Source organism: Phalacrocorax carbo, chromosome 3 (genome assembly GCF_963921805.1).
Source record: "Phalacrocorax carbo chromosome 3, bPhaCar2.1, whole genome shotgun sequence".
NCBI classification, from domain to species: Eukaryota; Metazoa; Chordata; class Aves; order Suliformes; family Phalacrocoracidae; genus Phalacrocorax; species Phalacrocorax carbo.
Window position 1 is genome coordinate 84,947,638 of NC_087515.1, and position 20,298 is coordinate 84,967,935.

The window sequence follows — 20,298 nt, forward strand, 5'->3', positions numbered from 1 at the left end:
GATGAGCTAGGAGGATACCAGAACTTGCAAGACTCCTACTCTCAAATGGTGTCGGGGTCTTCCAAAGTACAGTGTGTGCCTGATGGCCTACAGTAACAGATCCAGCTGAGCAGCAAATTGTTTGGCATGTACAGCATGTGAGTCTTGTAAACCAAACCATTCTTGCCTCCTGTGTGAGACTTTGTCTACTGCTAGCCTACAGAAAATATGAAGTGAAGGATTGGATCTACTGTGTGTCTGGTGGGTCCAGAGACATCTGATTCATTGTCATGAAGAACAGAAATCTGCGTGCTTGGAACCATTGTAGAGTCCCACTGCTGAAGATGTGTACTGAAACATGTTTGTTTGGGGTGTTTGGGTGTTTGGTTTGTTTTGTTTTAAATAACAGACAACAGATAGTCTGAACAATTAAATATCTGTCCTAGTGGGTAGGACGTAATATAGGGAAGGAAAAGTGCCATGGGCTCCAGTCCTTGTTCTGGGATTTTGCGTTTTTATCAAGTGACTGACTTAATGTAAAAGTCACAGTCCAAGAGCAGAACCTAATCCCGGAACCAGTCGTATCAAAACTGGACCTAGGTGCCCTCCACCCTGAGGCTGTGACTCATTGGTTGCTATATTTAAAAAAGTGTATTCCAGGTTTTAAAATTAAGGTAGCTACTGCTGCACTTTGTGTAGCCTGCTTTTCTTGGCGTGAGTTAGTCATGACCAGCTTTCTGGGCCCCAGTAGACTGAGGTTGTGGGTTAGATGCTTAGCTGAAGGCATTTACGTAGCTGAATTGCAGGCACCTAGGGTACTTCCCAGTCAAAAAATGGGTGATCTGGCTAAGTGAGCAGTGTGAGAATTACAATTCAGGAGTCTGAGATCTGTTTGTGCTCTACTTTTTAACCACTGCATCCTTTCATCCCTTTGGTTCTCATCCAACATCTAAGACGTGTCACTTTGTGTATGCTTCACATTGTTGCGCCTGATGAAGGCATGCTGTAACACTGACATGTATGATGTTGTGCCAGTCTGTGCTGTAAAAATCTTAAGCACAAATGGATGAATTACAGCATTTGATTAAAAATCCTGGATGTTTGAGTTCTGAAAAGCATCCCTCTTCCCTTGTTACCCATCCCTACGTCATCACACCAATCAGTGATTGTCATACACATTCATAACCAGGCATTTTATTCGGACATCCTTTTTGAAGTAAACATTTAAACATGAAGTTTATTGTGGACTATCGAAGCAAATTAAACTGAAGGAAGAGCACTGAAACATAATTTAATAAATACTGATCCGATGGGGGCACGTTAATGTTTGATAATATTGAATCATGACTTTCCAGTTCTGTTTGTACAGTCAGCAATACAGCTCTGTGGTGGTGGTAATGCTATCATTGCAGCTTACACAGTGCTGACTCTTTCATTATAAACTGTGGGATTTTTTCAAATGTTTCTTTTAATGGATGGGAAGAATTATTTTTGGCCGTAAGTTTCTGATGTTAGTTATATTTCTGAAATCTGTTTTTTAATTCCATAAAGGTGGGTCAAAATTCTGTGCTCTTTCAGGGTTTTGGTTTTTAGTTGTGTTTTTTTCTGAGTTATCAAAGAGTGAAAAGGCTGTTGCTCAAATATGAAGAACCTTTACAGATACTTTGTATGTATATTGCAGGCATGGAAACAACTTAAGTTGAGAGATTCTGATTTGAGGTAGCATTACTTCTTCTGTCCAGTTACTACTGCAGTCATACCAGTCTCAATACATGGGGTGCTATATAAAGGGATATGAAAAAAGAAATTGTGCCCCAAAGAGCTTAGAAACAGATTTAAAAGATTTAAAACAACTTTGTTGTTTGAGTCAGACCCAGGTAGGATTTTTTCACCTTCCTTCATGCATGCTTCACAGAAACAGCAGGAATGTGGAAGTGTCTCAAAGTCTGTCGGTGACTCTGTTTTAACCGCTGAACCTGAACTAAGTACCTAAACTTGTTCACCCAGAGACACTAAGGCTGTTTTCACAGGCCTTAGCTGTTTAGCATCCAGCTTAGACACTTTGAGGCCATAAACCAGACGTTTAAGCACTTAAAATTCTTGTAAGCGTGCTGTTTAGTAGATGCACTGACACACTGATAACTGAGAGGTCAGTGCAGAGCTCTGCAACCCCGCCTACTTGCGGGCCAAACCATGGCCAAGAGAAAGAAGGTTCATCTTTTCATACATTAGGTCAAGTGGTCACGTCATTCACCAGTGATGAGGAAGCCAAAAGCATTTACCAGGAGATGCCCGAAACCCACATCTACGACCTTCTACCAATCTCTTAAGCATGGTTAGTTTGGGCACTTTCTTCCTGGAGGAGCTGGGCTATTGTGGAATCACTGTGCAGCTAGTGTGCCGCTTCTGTGGATCCAGATCCATTTCACTTCCATGAATTTGCATGTATGAGAGCAGTGGGATCACATAGTTTGTTACTTCCATCTTGGCATAGCTCCATGATACTGCAGGAAAGCAGACTTGAACCCAGATGCAACTGTTTTGTCTTTGCCTTTGTGAATGCCAGTATTTTAGTCCATACTTAAACTAGTTTTTCTTTTTTGAATGTTCTAAAAATTCTGTATAAAAGTAATTAACTCTAAAAATGTGTTCTCCTTCACACTTTGTATTATACTTTATGGTAGTCTAACAGGTTATGACTTCAGAAATTTACATGTATTTAGTGTAAACTGCATATTTGAAGCACAGACATAAAAATAAGTAAACACTTATGACCAAATTACTAAGTAGAAGTTGAACGCTGAGTTTGTCAACATGGGACTTGGTAACTGTATGGATCAATGAAGTAAGTGCTATAGTTGTAGTTTTCTCTATCATGTAACTAAACGGTAAATGAGTCAACTAGTTGAAAACATATACTGGGATTATTTTCAAAGGCATATGGAGGGCATACAAGGATAATCTTCAGCTTAATCTTGGATAAGACTAGTTACCAGAAATGTGTGTGGCTTCTGCCGAAACCTCACTTCCAGCTCTGGTCACCATAAGAAGCAACAATTCTGGGGGAATGAAAGGAAGTAATGAGTAGGGGTATTAAAAGTAGTATTGATGGTTTATGGCATTTTAAGAAAGTGAAATTGGAATAGTAATTTTGAATTAAATTCTGAGATGCTGCTTGGTAAGTATTGTTTGGTCACTGAAGCTGAGCTGATGGCTGTCTAGCAGAGATATTGGAGTTTTGCACCTGTAGAAGTAGCACAAAGTTTGAGTCTATCACTGCAGTGAGATTTATACAACACAGAAAATATGACTGGATAGATCTCTAGAGGAAAGCCCATATTTTGCAATACAATAGTGCTATATAATTTCTTTGCATTGGCAAGTAAGAGGGGATGGGAAGCTGAAACACCTTTCCATATGAAATGGAGTTATTTCAACGTTGGCACTTCTATTTTGGATTTTATTTTAATGCCATCTTTATTGTGTAACTTGTTGCTAACCTTTTCAGCAGAAACAAACATGCTTTTCATTGTATTAATGTGACTTTTGATTTTGGGGAGTCCTCAAGATAACAGCTTTATTGTTGTGCATGTTTCCAAGTACCTGACATCACCTCTGTGTCTGGGGTTTATTGAGAGAATGTAAAACTCTTTGGTCTTCTTCACTGAAATAAAAACTCTCACTTTATTGTTCCCTGCATCAACTAATCTCTGTATCTCTCCATTTCATTCTGCTGATATCTTCATAGCTACCCCATAAACTGAAGAAGCCTCAGCCTCCCCCAACCATTTCTGTTGCAGTTACCACCTCTATGGCAACATTAAAATAGGACGAAGGCACAGCGCATTTGCTGTCAAAATATCAAAATCAGAAACAGTGTTAATAATTTTAAAGTCATTCAAAAAGAGGCAGAACATTTGGAAGGGAAATCTCTAAGTTCAAGTATTGTTCAAGTCTATTGATCTGAGGAGAGCACAAAGACCCTGTTACCTGTCTTTGAATCTGAGTGTGATGATGCTTTATTTCATTTTACTTGGCCTGACTTTTCCTTGAAAGAACTGATGTTAGTAGTTGAAATTCTAAGCATCAAAGCCATTTATCATTTTAGAAATACTCACATATCTCTACCCAATATCCCTAGATTTGTTGAAGGGTGTTGGTCCTACAGGTGGGTGGGTTTTTTTTAATTATTTATTTGTTTCAACATCAAAAGGTCATTCCCGTCCATTAAAAACACTTTACTGAGTTCAATCTTGGCTGTACTGGGCAGCTGAGGTCTTGGGTACTATGGCTGGCCTGGCATGGTCTGGGAGTAGAGGAACTGAAGTACTGTCTGTGAAGAAACCAGTGCCTGTATTTATAGTCTGGGGACCCTGAAGGTGGTATTATGTGTCCCTGGCAATGCTTCTAGGAGGAGAGAGGTCTCCTGTCATGTTGGGGAGCTCTGAACCCTTGTAGATCAAATTAAATGACATGGTATTAAGTCTGGATGCCAATATGCAGCCAGTGTAGGTTATGGACTAGTAGTGACTTGAGTTTCCATTATATAGGCAGGCTTCTGCATTTACAGACTCACAAAATGGTAGGGGTTGGAAGGCACCTCCAGAGATCTTATTGTCCAACCCCCCCTGCTTTAGCAGGTACACCTAGAGCAGGGGACACAGGAAGGTATCCAGGTGGGTTTTGAATGTCTGCAGGGAAGGAGACTCCACAACCTCTCTGGGCAGCCTGTTCCGGAGCTCCGTCACCCTCACAGGAAAGAATTTTTTTCTCAGATTCGGGTGGAACTTCCTGTGTTCCAACTTGTGCCCGTTTCCCCTTGTCCTGTCATTGGGCACTGTTGAAAAGAGCCTAGTCCCATCATCCTGACACCCACCCTTTAGATATTTATAGGTGTTGATGAGATCCCCCCTCAGTCTTCTCTTCTCCAGGCTGAACAAACCCAGGTGTCTCAGCCTTTCCTCATGAGGGAGATGCTCCAGTCCCCTGATCATCTTGGTAGCTCTCCGCTAGACTTGCTCAAGCAGTTCCGCATCATTCTTAAACCGGGGGGCCCAAAACTGCACACAGCACTCCACATGTGGTCTCACTAGGGCAGAGCAGAGGGGCAGGATAACCTCCCTTGACCTGCTGGCCACACTCCTCTTGATGCAGCCCAGGATGCAGTTGGCCTTGGCCACAAGGGCACATGCTGGCTCAGGGGCAGCTTGCTGTCCCCCAGCACTCCCAAGTTCTTCTCAACAGCCACTTTCCAGTAGTTGAGCCCCCAGCCTGTACCGGTGCATGGGGTTGTTCCTCCCCAGGTGCAGGACCTTGTACTTGCTCTTGTTGAATTTCATGAGGTTTCCCCTCAGCCCAGGTCTCGTTGGATGGCAGCACAGCCTTCTGGTGTATCAGCCACTCCTCCCAGCTTGGTATCATCAGTGAACTTGGTGAGGTTATACTCTATCCCATTTATGTGTCTTAGTTTTCCAGCTTGACTTAAAGTTTCACTCCATTTTAGTAACCCAGGTTTGCAAAGGCATGGTTTATGTTTGCGAAAGCGTGGTTCATGGTAACAATATCTGCATCCAGATAAATGGCTGCAATTCCTTACCCAGGTGTAGGATGTAGAAAATAATCCTGCGTGCTACTGCTGTACCTATACATCCAGCACAATCTACATTCAGGTAGCACAATATTCCCTTCATTTATAAACCCAGGGTTTATTTGATCTGATGGCAAAATGAAAAAACACACCTCTTTTTACAGAAATAGGAAATCCACAATTTAAAACAAGTAAAAACAACACCAAGTTATTACTATTGTAATGAGACAATTGGTGGTTTCAGAGCTCTTAACACAATGGAAAACTACTTCTATATAGTTTCAGAAATGGAGTGATGTTTGATGGCATGCTTGTCTAGTGTTAGAAAAATGTAGAAGCCGAATAAAAGTAAAATTGTATTCATCTATATTTTTATGGAATTAAAAAAAAATCTGTGTGTTGGTCAAAGTAGCTGGCTACATCAGCTGCAGCACATATTGATGCCCCATCGATTCTGAGCATTTACCATATTGCAAGCGTTTGTGTAGGTTACTATGAATAAACATAAATACTGATTTGTACGTGTTGCCCTTCCACTGACACAGAGATGTATTACCTTACTTTGGAAGTCTGTGCACCCTTCTACTTTGCATAGATGGTTAAAGGAGATGCAAGGCACCCTTCTTTGGAGAGGCAATTTAGAGGAGAGAAAAAGGTCTTTGTGCAATTTTACGGTGTAGTCTGGATGTAAGTAGGGCAGAATTTGGTCCCATAAGTTTTATTCTCTGCACTATGAGGCACCGTGCTTTCCTTACTTAACAAAAGAAACAAACAAAAAATCCCGCTTTTTTCTTACTGTTAAACTTTTTTTTTTGTAATGGGCAAAAATGTATTTTTAACTTGCTGCTTTAACCCTGCTTTTACTTTTTCATGGTTTGTCCTCTAGACCTCACTATTTCTGCACCCTTTTCTTTGTTCTTTTTTCAATAAGGGATACTCCCAAAGAAGTATTGCTTGACTTTTTATTCTAATCTTGCTTCTATTTCAATTCATGTTGACTTGGAGAATATGCCTTGTAAATAAGAATACCAACTGACATACTGAATATAATCCTCAGTTTCTAACCATTGATTGTTTTCACAGCATCCTTAAAGGGTAAGCTGTCTTACTATCCAAATATCATGGCTGGGAAACTGAGGCTAACAAAGGCTGTATGATTTATGTAAAGCCACAGAGGGAATAAATGTTGGGTTTAGAATTCCTGGCTTCTGTTCCATGTTTGGACTCTCACCATCTCTCAAAGAAATACTTGATTCCTCCTAATATTATGTACCGTTCCATGTCAGTTAAATGTAGCTATTCGAAAAAGTAGCTGGTACTCAATTCTCTCTCTGTCTGTCCTATTGAAACTAATGGATGCCTGCAGGCAGGCATAAGGTATCACTACCTTTGACAGCCAGTGTGTTTTATGTTTTAAATTATGTGTTAGGCAGAATTTTTGGATACCAATTTGATATAATGAGATGCACTTCTAATATCAACCCTAGTACGGGAAGGCCTTGCAGCCAGCCTACTCTTTATTTAAAATTATTCCATTTCAGATGTCCTAATGAGTGCTGTGAGTTGTGTAATTCTTTCATAATTTTCCCACATTCCCAGAAGGGAACTAGGGGCTGGATTTTTTTTTTCTATTTTTGTTTTGATTTATTTCAGATTAGAGTGAGCACAGAATAAAGATCTAGGGGAAGAGTTTTGTGAAACACTTGCTATTGTGAGGATGGCAATTAAGAAAAAAAAATTACATTCTACAAATGTTAGTGTTAAGGCAAGTCTCGATGCCTCCGCTGTTTGCCATTATCTTATAAATATCTTGACTCTGACTTTACAGTGCTGTTTATAGAATTTAATAAAGCAAATGTAATAATGCTGCCTGTGCTTTAATGCACAATCTCAATTGAGTTGACCAGAAGATAAATAGGAACAGGAATGATAGTGCGTTCCTACAGATTGTTTTTAATAAGCATGTTATTTAGTTGATCAGCCCAGTGCAGTAATGCCTCCTATCCTGCTCTACCAGACAAATTTATTAATGCTTCCTTCCCCCCCCTCACCATTTCTCTGAGAACATCGATTCCCTGCAGACATATCTCTATTAAACCTCTAGAAAGTCACAACTTCCAAATTAGATTAAGTAGCAGGAATGGTACTAGAAGAATCAAAGGAAATTGAGTGCGTTATTGAATTCATGCCACATTGTCTCAGGAAGAGATGGGAGTTATGTGTAGTGGTAACTTTTGTCCTTACTGTACTAACAAAGCTGTGGGCACTGCTGTCAAACCTAATTGTCTGCAGCGCATCAGGATAAAATGAACCTTTCCTCTTATCAAAACTTCTACCAGGTGAGCTTTTACAAATGAGAAATAGGTTTCAGAAGGAAGCTTTACAATTGATCAAAATCATTTGCCATTATTTGCTGTACACCACCCTATCCTAAAAACCCTACTGACAAAAATTTTAAAAAAGCGTCTGGCTTTGCATTGTAAGCTGACTTGCTTGTCATGCTAGCAGTTGCAAAATGCAGATATTCATTTTAAAGCTGCCTATTTCTCATTTTGATCTGACATATTAAAAAGCATATAATTAATGGTTGACATTAGTAATTAACATTAACTTTATGGTGCTTAATATGCCATCAATCATCCATCAAATAACTGGTATGCATAATGTCTTTGCATAAAGGTTTTAATTGCACAGAATGATCCTTCAGTTCTCTCTGTGGTTTAAAGTAGTTGTAGATGCATTTTTAGAAGACGTGAATTTTTCATTTATTGAACGTAAACATTGTTTTTGTTTCTCCCTAGGAGTGTGCACAAACGTGTAAGCCAGGGACTTCAACTAGGGAACACGGCCCCAGACGCACAGCTTCCATTAGTGGCTAAAGAGCACCACCTTGCTGTCGCCAGCGCTCTCTGGAGAAATTTCTTTCCCTATTTGAAGAGCCAGAGGATGTCACAGATGCCACCTTCCCCACAGCTTGCTGATACAGCTGCAGGTTAGCATTGACCCGTCCTGTGACTACTGGATTTGGTGCTACTTTCAGGGTCACAAACTTTCAGGAATTTTGTATTTTGGGGTATTTCTACTTGCATGTAGGAACTTAAATATGAATAAGTGCAAGAAGTAGATTCTATTCTAGATATTTTTACAAGAACAAATACTGTAGTGTTTAATTACTTGATTGGATACAACAGACTCAAAGGGGTTTGAAGCTGTACAAGCCTTACTTCCTTTTCCCTACAGTCACAGGTTATAAGTAACATTGCAAATGTTATACAGTATAAATGAGAGTAACTTCTTTCACTATACCTAGAATTTACATCTTTTTGTAGAAGTTTATTATAATTTTGTGTTGAACTATTCTTTTCATTATGGCTGCAATTCAAGCTAAATTTAAAAAAAAAAATATTTTACATTTGAAGACAATTTTTAAAAGCTTGGTTACATGACTTGTTTTTTGCTGACCATTTATGGTCATGGTCATAAAGCTATTTCATAATTAATTATTTATCTTGCTTTACACTGAAGGGTTATAATCTTGAAGTACAACATTCCATGTATACGTGAACTCCACTTGCAATCAGTCAGCATGGCAGTGTATTGAAAGAAATCCCAGTTTGATCTTTAACATCAGTATCTAGCATTGTATTCTGTAGTTACAATGAAATCTTGTATCCATTTAATTGAAATTTAGAGAAGTGAAACATAAAATATTTTTTCTATAATGATATGGCTTAGATAAAGTACAAGCTCAGAAGTACCAAGTTAGTAATAGAAAAGTTAAAAGACCCTTCATTTGAAGCAGCTCTGCAGGAGTTAGTAGGTAACATTAATGGAGGAGGCAGCGTGCAAGGTAGTGGTCTCACACTGCTGAAGCATGTATGGGAAACAGCAATACAAATCAAAGGAAGAGGTTGTTAACATCAAAACTTCCTTTCCTACAGTGTCATATCTTTTTATTTTATATTAATACAGTGAAATAGCAAGAAGAACAACCTATTATAAACTCTGCTTAGAAGCAGGGGAGTGCAGTTGTGACCTGCTTTATAGAGATGTATTAGGCAGTACTACAGAGGAAGGCAAACCCTTCCCACGCTGTATGAGCTTCTTGCCTTAGAGGTTGCAGCCCGGAGGAGAGAGCAGCTGTCACAGCTCTCCTGCTCCCCCTGCCAGGCAAATAGCCCGGGATTCACATTATCGTTTCTGCCTCCCATGTCTCCCCCACCCATGTTATGGCTGATGCTGCAGAAACAATGTGATAATCTGGAAGAAGGCTGGCACAAATTGCTTCCTCACCTAAGGCAGAGTGGAGACTCTGTATGACCTTCTTTTTTATTCTGAGCCACATGAGGAAATGTGAAGTCCTTCATAGCTTAAGGTAGTCTGTCCCTACACCATTAATTAGAATAGCTTCATTGTTTCTGAAAACTAGCCTTTTCTGTCTAATTCAAGGTCAGCTTCTCAACGCTTGCTGTTTTATAAATCATTACTTTAATAAATTAATATTAGATTTATATTTAGCTTGAACTGGAGAATTTGGGAACTAGTGAGCCTCTATTTCATTGTCCTCCAAAGCCAGTTTTCCTGACTCATTTGATACCTCTCATTTCCTATAACCTAATAACTGCTCAGCATTTCAGATTATATTTTCTCCCTGAGTTTAAATGCATTTGTCATTTGCGGCATAAAGAATGTACCTTATTTTTTTATTCTGGTAGTGTTAGATATAGATTCCACAGTAAACCTAATAGAAAAAGCAAATGGTTATGCTTCATTAACAAAAACTCTGTGCAAAGTACTGTCCCAGTTTCTAGATCTACAATTGTTATATGAAGATCCTTTTTTTCAAGAATAATCTTGTCCATAGAGCTTTATTTACAGAGTAACTTCTGATACATGAAAGTCTATTCTAAAAATAGAAAGGTACCAGCTTTTACTGAGTAAATTCTTTCCAGATACAGTTCTTCACTGTGAGAAGTGTGTAAAAACAGCAAAGCAAATAAATAAAACTCAACCCTGTAAACCAGAGTAATACTTAAGTGTACAAGGGAAGAAGTGGTGGATGGAGGCGAGAAAGGGAGGCCAAAGACGTGTTTTTTATTGCATGGGTGGTAAAGCTGTGGCTTCAGGATTTATAAACTGTGGTTTCATGAATATATTTAAAATTGCGTATGTTCAGATCCATTTTCCCTTCTTTGCAGTGTGTCATGTTGACTTACAAACTCCTTGGGACAAAGGCTACATTTTAACATGTGTACAAATGCTATCTGTTAGAATAGTTGCACAGTTTTAATTGAGATTTCTGGTACTCCCAGCCTGCACATTATTAATCTTAATTAATTTTCAGTGCTTTTTAGTGAAACGGGAATGTACTGAGAAAATACTAACATGGTGCTGTGTTTTTCTCTGTTTAAAATCAGGCTTTACTCTCTTAGCTTTGGATATACCCAGTAAAGCCCTATCAGATCTCCAGCCACAGCCGGTTCTGTCAATGATGCAGCTGTTTGGATGGGATGACATGGTGTGGCCTCAGCTGGTGTCAAGATATCTAAGTCACCTAATTCAAAACAGGTGAAAAATTGTGACTACTTGTTCTTCCAGTACCTTGTCATTCCTTCGTTAAACTTGTGCAAAATGTTGCTTCAAACAGTAATGTTTCATTAAGATGGTTCAGTTTCTTTGCAGCTGCTAAAGTTCTAGGTTTCTTGGACTCATCTGGGACATTTCACAGGGGATCATGGATGCTATTTGGGTTGGGTTGTTCGTTTTTATTTGTAAATAGCTTAAGATACTAAAAATTTGTCAGGAAAATAGGTAAGCATTTTGAAGAAGTTATTTGTCTTTTATACAACAAACAACAAACCACTTATTTTTTTCTCAATGGAAACAGTGTTGTTACTAACAGATTTTGGAAAATGGGGACCTAGACAAGATCTTCAGAGAAGTACTTCCATGAAGAGCAATACTGCATCAAAGGGAAATGCCTGAGCCCATAACCTATTTTTAATTTGAGTAGTTATAGTTATCCACCCCCTTCTATTTTTCTTACACTTGGGCAAAGTTGTTACATTTTGGCCAGGCCATAGCGTCCTGCCCTGGCTGTACCTGAAGTTGAATAATGTAACCTGGTAAATCTTAAAATTTCTAGTTAAAAGTACAAGAGTCACACTTAACACAAAAACTTAAATCTTCTTATAAAAAGTGAAGATAAACATTATCACAGAAATCTGAAGGTGTTATGTAGTTAAGTATTCAATGTTTAAATATCTTGACTTCAAAGCAAAGAACATCTGCAGGCAGCTGAGGAGGATAGATTGGGCAGTATTGAACGTGTAAGGAAAATGATCGTAAGGAAATGTATGCCTTAAAACTTTCCTTTTGACAAGCTTGGCACACTTTCTGAGTACATATTAATGTTCATGTAGCTCGAGTTTCTGAGGCCTGCTAAATGGATGCTTTAAATTAAATAATAGGTTTAGAAAATTTATCACATTTCTACATTGTACATATCAATGTTGAATTTTCACAGAATCACAGAACTGTTTAGGTTGGAAGGGACTCTTGAGATCACGTAGTTTAACTTGTCCAATGCTTCTGCTCAAGCAGGGTCAGCTAAAGCAGATTGCCCAGGACTCTGTCCAGTCAGAATTTTATATACCTGAGAAATTTTATTTGCTTCAAGTAGGGCTCTGTGAACTTAATATAGATGGGTGGTGGTGGGGGTGGTGGTTGTGGTGTGGGTTTTTTTAACTCCTCACCCCGCGTCTGAATCAGGCGTTGGAAGCAGGGGAGGTGAGAGATGAGAGAGAAGGAGGGAGTGTTTCTATGTCGGACCGTATTTGAAAGTGAAAAATGTTGCACGTCTTTAGGGTACAAATTGTACTAAGGAGCATAGCTGTAAAGCAGGATATGGTAAAGACTATTTCAGTGTGATGAGGCTATGGCCTTCTTGCAGGGAGATGTTAAAAGAGGTTGAATTTAGTTCCTCATGTGTCAGTTTGGAACTCGGGAGAGGAGCGCTCAGTCCCCTGATTTGCTGTCTTTCTCTTCTATGATCTTAATAGGGTGAGTTTCACGCAAAGTTGCAGATACCTAGTACATGCTGAATGAAACAGGAGTTAAGTGCATAAATGCCCATTTATAATTTGAATTTTGTTGCTCTTCAGGTGGAATCAAGAAAAATATTTTGATGCCTAAACTGGAATTTTGGTATAATTTAGGTGTTTATGGCTAATTACTGGTTCCCACAGTAAACACTTAAGTGATTGAAAGGAGTCACTTAAGTATGCGTTAGCAATATTTATTAAGCACCTGACATATTATTACATATGTAGTCGCACATACATTGCTGTGCTGACTGAGGTAACATTTACTGTATTTGGAACCACGGCTGAAGCATTCCTGTTCCCAAGTGTTTGGGAGCCTGCTTGCATTAGCAAGTGCAGAACACGCACACATGGCTAATACTGAGTCCCCCATACAGTGCTGCTGCCATAATTTCATTCAAAAATGCAGTTAGCATTGATGAGTCTTACCTGGTGTACATTAGTTGAGAGGTTAGAGCACTTGTGCAAGAATTTGGAAAACACAACTGGGTTTTCTTGCACTCTGAGGGAATTCAAACCTTTATTTCCAAGTACAGCCTTAGAAAGTAACGAGAGGACTCTGCCCTCCTCTTGCAGGTTGTACCATGGATTAACTGAAAATGTCAGGTTTGTGGATCCATACTGACAGAACTAGCAGGAAAAAGCATGACTGTGCAGTTGAGGGATGATGGGTATTTGTCTTTTGCTTATAGATGTGTATGTTCTCACTCTTTCTGGTTCTCTCTTATATGTTCTTGCTCTCTGTCACACTCTGCTTTTCTGAATCTTCCCCTCCTGCTGGAAGCATGGGACAGAAAGCACTCACAGAGAGGCAAATATTTTTTCCCCTAAGCTGTTGGAGTTGCAATTGGCAAGCCTCAAGGAGGGTTGTCTGTTTCTGCTATCAGTTGCTTCTAGACCAACAAGGTGAGACTAGGCGAAGGTATGTCCCTGCCTCATCAACAGAGCTGTAAGATGCTCAGATTTCCTCGTGAAAGGACAATGAGTGCCTATGGTAAGACTTCTTTGGTAGGATTTTACAGAGGTATCCTACTCTAAACACTGCCATTTTATTATATGCTAATAAGATGGCATTTTTTTGTAGCATGATCCATGTACTTATTTACATGAGGCAGTTGTAGAGCAAATGGCATCGAAGTATGTAACTGCTGGGATCTTAAGACTTCATGGTTACTGCATTGTGATAATTTTCACATCAAACATTCTCAGTTAAAAAGTAGAAAGATTTCATTGCTGATGCTGTTATATAGCCTGCAAGCTCTGCCTGGTCTCTTTAAGATTGAAGCTTATTCTGTGTGTCAGCTATTTCAGTATCAATAGAAAAGGTTCTGATGGACAAGCTGTGCCCTTAGGAACATGCGCACAAGCTTTGACATTTCTTTTGCAGTAGTGCATAAAAGTTCCTCTGCAGATCCATGTTGTGTAGTGCGTGGTAGTATTATAACCTGTTCAAACTAACTTTGAGCATGTGTATAAGCTCACTGGTTTAAAAGGACCACTTGCCATGCTTCCTTTCTTAAGGATTTGGAGCATATTCCTCTCCAGTTTTAGGAAGATGCTTAAGTGGCCTACCTACCAGCAAGAGAAACAAGAATGAGACTACAGCAGGAAATGTTTTTTGGAGCCTTTGTGGCCAAGTAGACTAGCTGTGTACATAAGGCTGGACTTTTTTTCTGTTTATACATTACTGGAAAAAGCATTAAGGCATCCTGATTTCTTCCTGTTTTGGTGCTGGAATTTAATGATCGTGTTTTATATTTTATTTGCTTGCATTTGGCCTCTTTATTTATTTTGTCAATAGTACTTCAGCAGGGATGTTTGGAAAAAAAAAACAGTTGTCATTGGTTTTAACTAAATGAAACAGGAAAAAAAAACCTTTATTAAGGTTGTTCAGTGAGAAACAGAATCCAGTTTGGTTTCCATCTGGACCTGTGTTGACTTCCTGTTGCAAACATGAGTAAAAATTCAGTAGAAAATAAGTAGATTTATATGTACATATATCAAGAAAAGAGTACAAGCATTTTTCATTAAAGTCAAAGTACCCAGGACTGACCAAGGAGGAAATCTCTCAAATAAAAAGGTGTTAACTATTTTCAAGAAATTTCACTGACCTGAAGCACACATGGAGCTCATCTGATAGGAATTGCAAACAGGGTGCAGAATAGACCCGCTCTCTGTTAGCAAGGAGTTTCTGCAGAATTAATGATGCTTGAGGAAAAAGTGACTACAGCGGCTGCTCGTGGTGGTAAGGCAAGTAAAGCTTTGGGAATGCTGACAGTAGAGTACAGGGATTGTGCATTGAGGGTTGAAGGTACCATTGACTCCGGCCTGTCACCTGGCTGGTGGAACTGTAGCAAGTGTTCGACTGAAAGTGTATACAGCAAGTTTGCGCTGCGTGTGAATGTATATATTTGTGTGTGTATACATACATAAGTACATATGTTTGTAAGTGTACATCAAGTATAGTGGTTTCCTTTGTCATCTCCAAGCTGCCTTTTTATGTTTCTGGTTTTGATCTGTTTCTAACGTGACGTATCTTTATTTGCTAAAGAAGACCTTCTCTTCTCCATCTTTTATGTAGCTGGGACTGAGCAGACTTCAGAGTAGTGCAGGGCACCTGAGCTAGCTTTATATGAAAGGCTGGGGTAGCTTAAGCAGTGTCAATATGAAGTTCGAGGTTGATTCAGGTAAACTGTTCCCAGTGCTGTACATCGGCAATTTAGATAGCGCTGTCAAATTATCCGTTGTTAGAATAAGGCATTTCCCATTGTGTGAATTTTTCTCCCTCTGTTTTATGTAGAGAAAACACGTATATGTATATATATGCTTTTGTACTACCATGTGTGGCATTACCGAATTTATCATGTCCTCTGTATTTAGGCATCAGGATATTGTGAGTGAAGTCTGTAGAGTACACAAAAGGAATTCCAGTTGCCCTTTCTGTTATCTTATTTCTAATTGTTTCTGTGCACTGTTTCTATGTGTCTACAGAGTGTCTACAGACACTCTGCCACCTTTTTGCATACTTTTATTAGATCTCTCTACCATTTTCCTCCTCTTCTACCTATGCAGTGCGCTGTGTGAAGCTTTTTCTAGTATGGGGTATACATCCTATGAAGCTTTGACAGTACGTTCTTGGTTTCGATGCATTTTGCAAATGTTCGTAGATCAACCGACTGGTATGCTGGCCAAGACAGATGCTGAGCGAACAGTTGGTAAGTGTTCACATTTCCCTAATGTCTGCAGTAATGATTCTATATTGCAAAACTGGCAAACATTTTCAGCTAATTATAAAATGTATTTTTGTTTGTATTCCTTTACTTTTACCTAATTATAAAATGTGTTTCTTTACGCTCCCTGTGCTATTTATTGATAGTTTGCCTGCTCTGCATATGACAAATTTATCACAAATAAAGATAAAAGAGCTTGTTTCCTTGGAAGCAAAGAACAAAAACTTGCTCCCAAGGAGACAAGCTATTTTTCCCCCATGGAGAAACTGCTCTGAAAAAAGTGGAAATCTGAAGTAAATAGTCAGAAAACATGCTGTGAATGCCCTAAAAGAAAAAAGGGGGAAAAATCCAGTTGTAAGTAATTCTCCCCTTTTGTATATTGAATATTTGGTTTCTTAGAGCAATACTTCATCACTTCTTCTATCGTACACTGCAGTTCTAATTATTTGTAGAACACATCTTCTAGTGACTTTTTCATACACATTTTGTGGATTTTGAAGAAAGTCATTGGTAAAATTAAAGGCTTGGTTATCCCTACTTAATGCTCTTATTCTTGTATTAGAAACCTAACTAGTTCAGACACACGTTCTTTGTCTAGAGAGATGCAGTCGGTTGCAGAATCCTTGTATTCTAGACAGTTTAAAATCATGCTTCATTTTATGAATTGGGACTAAAGTAAATCAAAAAGCATAACTGTGTACTGTATTTACTGCTGTGCTCTCTTGTAACAAACAGGGAAAGCCTATATGGAGCAGCTGACTGAAATGACAAGGCTGATTTTCACACTCTCAGAAGTAGAAAACATTCTTTCAAAGGCTCATGTTGAAGAGTCAGTTTTCAAGCAAGACCCTAAAAATGCTCTTGTCCAATTCATTAAGGTACTGTACGTTTCTGTGTTAGCTTCATGGGACAATTTTAAGGAAAAGGAATTGTGTATCAGCTTTTGTTTGGTGTGCAAAAAGAAATTACTCACACATACCTCATAAGAGACTTAATAAGCTTATTTATATTTAATTCAATGTTTCTGTTTTCTCAGGCTGTTGGTAGAAGTTACAGTGGCCTTCAGACACTCCCTGAGAAATCTGCCATGGTAGCAAAGACTCTGGAGTATTTAGGTGATGTACTAAAGTATGTAAAACCTTATCTGAAGGCAAAAGGACCTCCAGAAGGTCTGCAGCTTACATACTGGATCATAGGTAATTATTTTGCAAACTCTTTTTGTTTAGGAAATAGTTTTAAGGAATCAGTAAAATGTGATTTTTAATACTTTTTTTCCCCTCTCTCCTGTCCCTCTTAATGGTTTAAAAAAGTAAAGTCACCAAGTTGTGACACTTATATATTTGATTTTCTTCCACTGATTTTCTTTGTTTTTTATCCTGATGCCTAACCTCTTTGAGGTTTTGGTGGTTTTTTTTAAATTACCCCTGCAAATCAGTGTTTTCAAAAGTAAGAAGTTTTCATGTCTTTTACCACTGAAGAGCACCTGTTTTACCTAAACAAAACCAGAAACAGTGACAAGCCAGTGAAGCAGTGTTATGACGTGCTACGTCAGGTGTACTAGAGTTTTGACAGTGCACAGGTCAGCCCAGGAATGTAACTTGCTTCCTTTTAGAACTGCTTCTCTTACATATACTCTGTGCTTTATTAAAGCTCAAATTCTAGTATTTTTTCATGAAAGTGTAGAACCACTGGGTGGACGTGTGTGTTTATTATGACTGAATGTGCCAGTCTGACCCACTTACCTTCAAAAATAGGGTATGCCTTAGGTCTCTTAAAGTCAGAGGTAATGATTTGCATGTACACACAGTGTACACCATGATTATAAGGACTACGATGAAAAGTGTGACCATGATGCAGGAGGTGCATCAAATGTAATGGAATATGAATTTTGTAAAATACTTTACTTTTCTGTTGCAAGTTCTGCGTATTTTGTTATACAAGACGTATGTCAAATTAAATGTTTTTAGAAATCCTGATGTTGAGCTAGAGCCTTGTAATTTTGGATTGATATTTTCCTTTCTGTTCTTTGCAGTAGGAAATGATTAATCTTCAGTCATGCTGCTGTGTGCGAGAAATTGTCCTTTCTTTTTAGTTAAGAAAACGTAAAAAAAGGTTTAAAAGAAAAAAAATATTTAAGTGTATTTCAATCACTTCTTCACATTCTGTAGGCTTGTTAAATTATAAGGACAAAGCAAGGGACTTAACAAATCTAAACACCTCCTGTCTGTGGTCAGGTTGTGTCTTCTACTGTCCCATCCATTACAGTGGTGATGACAGGAGGAGTACTTTTAGCTGGAACGAGCATGTTTGTTTCAAAACAGGAAGCTTAGACAACATTATTAGAAGTATTGTTAAGTGATCGTTCTCTTTCTCTATGATTGATCATTGTGTTTTCTTTCACTCCACAAGATTAATGTTGTTTTGCGTTGTTTTCAGAGATGATAATGGATGACTTTTATAGATTAAAAATATCTCGTACCAGCCTACTTTTGATCTTTCATTTTTTTCAAAGTCTTAACATATTTTCATGGGGTAGTCCTGTATTTTCGACCCAACAAACTTTTCCTTGCTTCTAATTAAATATAAAGTTAAGAATGTCTGTGGGAACTACTGCATAGGAATCTTGTTTTATTTAATCTGTATTTTAACACTTACAAGTATAGAGCTATTTTCTCAAGAAAAATTACACTTCACCTGGAATAAAAATGTTTCTCAAAGTTAGGGTATTTACACATCAACAGCTTCTTACCTGCCATCCCCACCCCCCCACGCCCCCCAAAAGGAAGATCTTAAAACTGGCTCAAAGAAGTGCAAGTGACACATTAATGTGTTGAAAACAAGAAGGATGTTCTCTGAGGCTCTCATGTTTTGAACTAAGAGTCCACAACGATCTGGAGAGACCATGCTGGTTTAATGGAGTTGGTTGCCCCTCATTCTTTTTAACCTGCTGAATTACATGCATTAAATACAATTTGAAAGATATTTAATGTTTTCCCTACATTGAATTGCTGTGTGAGTAGTTGCTGATGTGGCCACAGTGGCGTTAGATAAATGTGAAGGGAAGGCAAAGGCAGTGTCTCTCTGTAAAATCTGACTAATGCATTCGGTAAGGTAAATGATTAAGTGCATGTGTGCTGATTGCAATAGTGTTACATGTCAAGTTTAGTTAATTTTTCTGCAAGGATGTGAGTGACTGTCTTTTCTTTAGCATTACTCTACTTTTTCCTAAAGCAGCTACAATTAGGATTTTTTAGGAAAGTGAAATGTATCGAATCAATTTAGTACTTCCATTTTGCTGAACTGTAAACGGACTTTGAGTTGTCTTGCCTGGGCTTTTTCTAAGGGAAGACCATGGAATGAGTACATGGGAGTAAGACATTTCATTTGCTGTTGCTACTCTTGGATTATCTAATTTAACTTCATTGCCTCTTTAGGCTTTCTTAATTTTTTTTTGTGACTGTAAATTGCTTTGGGATTATTTTTTTTATTCAACAGGATGTCTGGTAAAGTTCTGGGCACCGATATTGGCCACTTCCAAAGCACAGCAACTCTTGTTCCGCATCGTGGATTGCTTACTGCTGCCACACTCAGTACTCCAGCAGGACAAAGAGTTGCCTGTGGCTTTGCTGTCTGCCATTCAGGAAAGCCTACCTCTCTATCTTCAGGTAAGTATCTGGACTGTATTATCAGCAGACTCATGTATCTTCAGGAAAGGATTCATATTGGAGAGGATGTTTTCCTTTTCCCTAATCAAAACAAGCATTGACTGAATTTAAAGAAGCAGCAAAGGAATTTTTTTCTTCTTGTAGAAGTGTAAGGAAAAATGCCACCCTATTGCATGCAGCTATACTGTGGTACACTGCAGAGCTGCTAGTCCAATCACTGTATATAAAGAAGCTTTTAGCCAACCTGCTGTTTACACTGGTCTCTGATGTGAGAGGTTTCTGAAACCGTGGATCAAATAATCATAATACGTGGCAAGACACTTGTTGAGAGGACAGAGCAAACAAATGTTTTAAATCATCTTTGACTTGGCTAACTGTAGATAATTAAAGATGAGCTACTCTTTTTTTCCATTGCTCTTAGGAACAAAAGACAATCCTCTGCATATCTTGGCACTGTTTTATCTTAATAGTTTGAGAATGGGTTTTGCTGAATCAAATTTCCACTGCTTACACTTACATGACTAAAACCCTCTTGCCCATTATTCCTTCCTCAGCGTACCTATCCCTCTTGAAACTCTTTAAGGCTTGCTTATGCTGTAGAAAGACACTAATTCCTGCAGGTGAGGAAAAGAATATATTAAAAACAAAAAGTTGACATGTTTTTACTTGTAAATCCTTGTGTCTTCTTTGCTTGCTTTTTTCCCTTCCTTGCTAGTCTCCATTTCAATTGCAGT

General features: G+C 38.6%; 1 protein-coding gene across 1 annotated transcript in view; it reads left to right on the plus strand.

The window, feature by feature from the left end:
- MMS22L (MMS22 like, DNA repair protein) overlaps window positions 1-20,298 on the plus strand; it is a 99,507-nt gene that overhangs the window by 61,330 nt on the left and 17,879 nt on the right. The window contains exons 15-20 of the mRNA XM_064447589.1: window positions 8,368-8,558; window positions 10,984-11,134; window positions 15,742-15,884; window positions 16,635-16,777; window positions 16,936-17,095; window positions 19,395-19,564. Coding sequence (XP_064303659.1) covers window positions 8,368-8,558; window positions 10,984-11,134; window positions 15,742-15,884; window positions 16,635-16,777; window positions 16,936-17,095; window positions 19,395-19,564 — 958 coding nt within the window. The remainder of the gene's footprint in view (window positions 1-8,367; window positions 8,559-10,983; window positions 11,135-15,741; window positions 15,885-16,634; window positions 16,778-16,935; window positions 17,096-19,394; window positions 19,565-20,298) is intronic.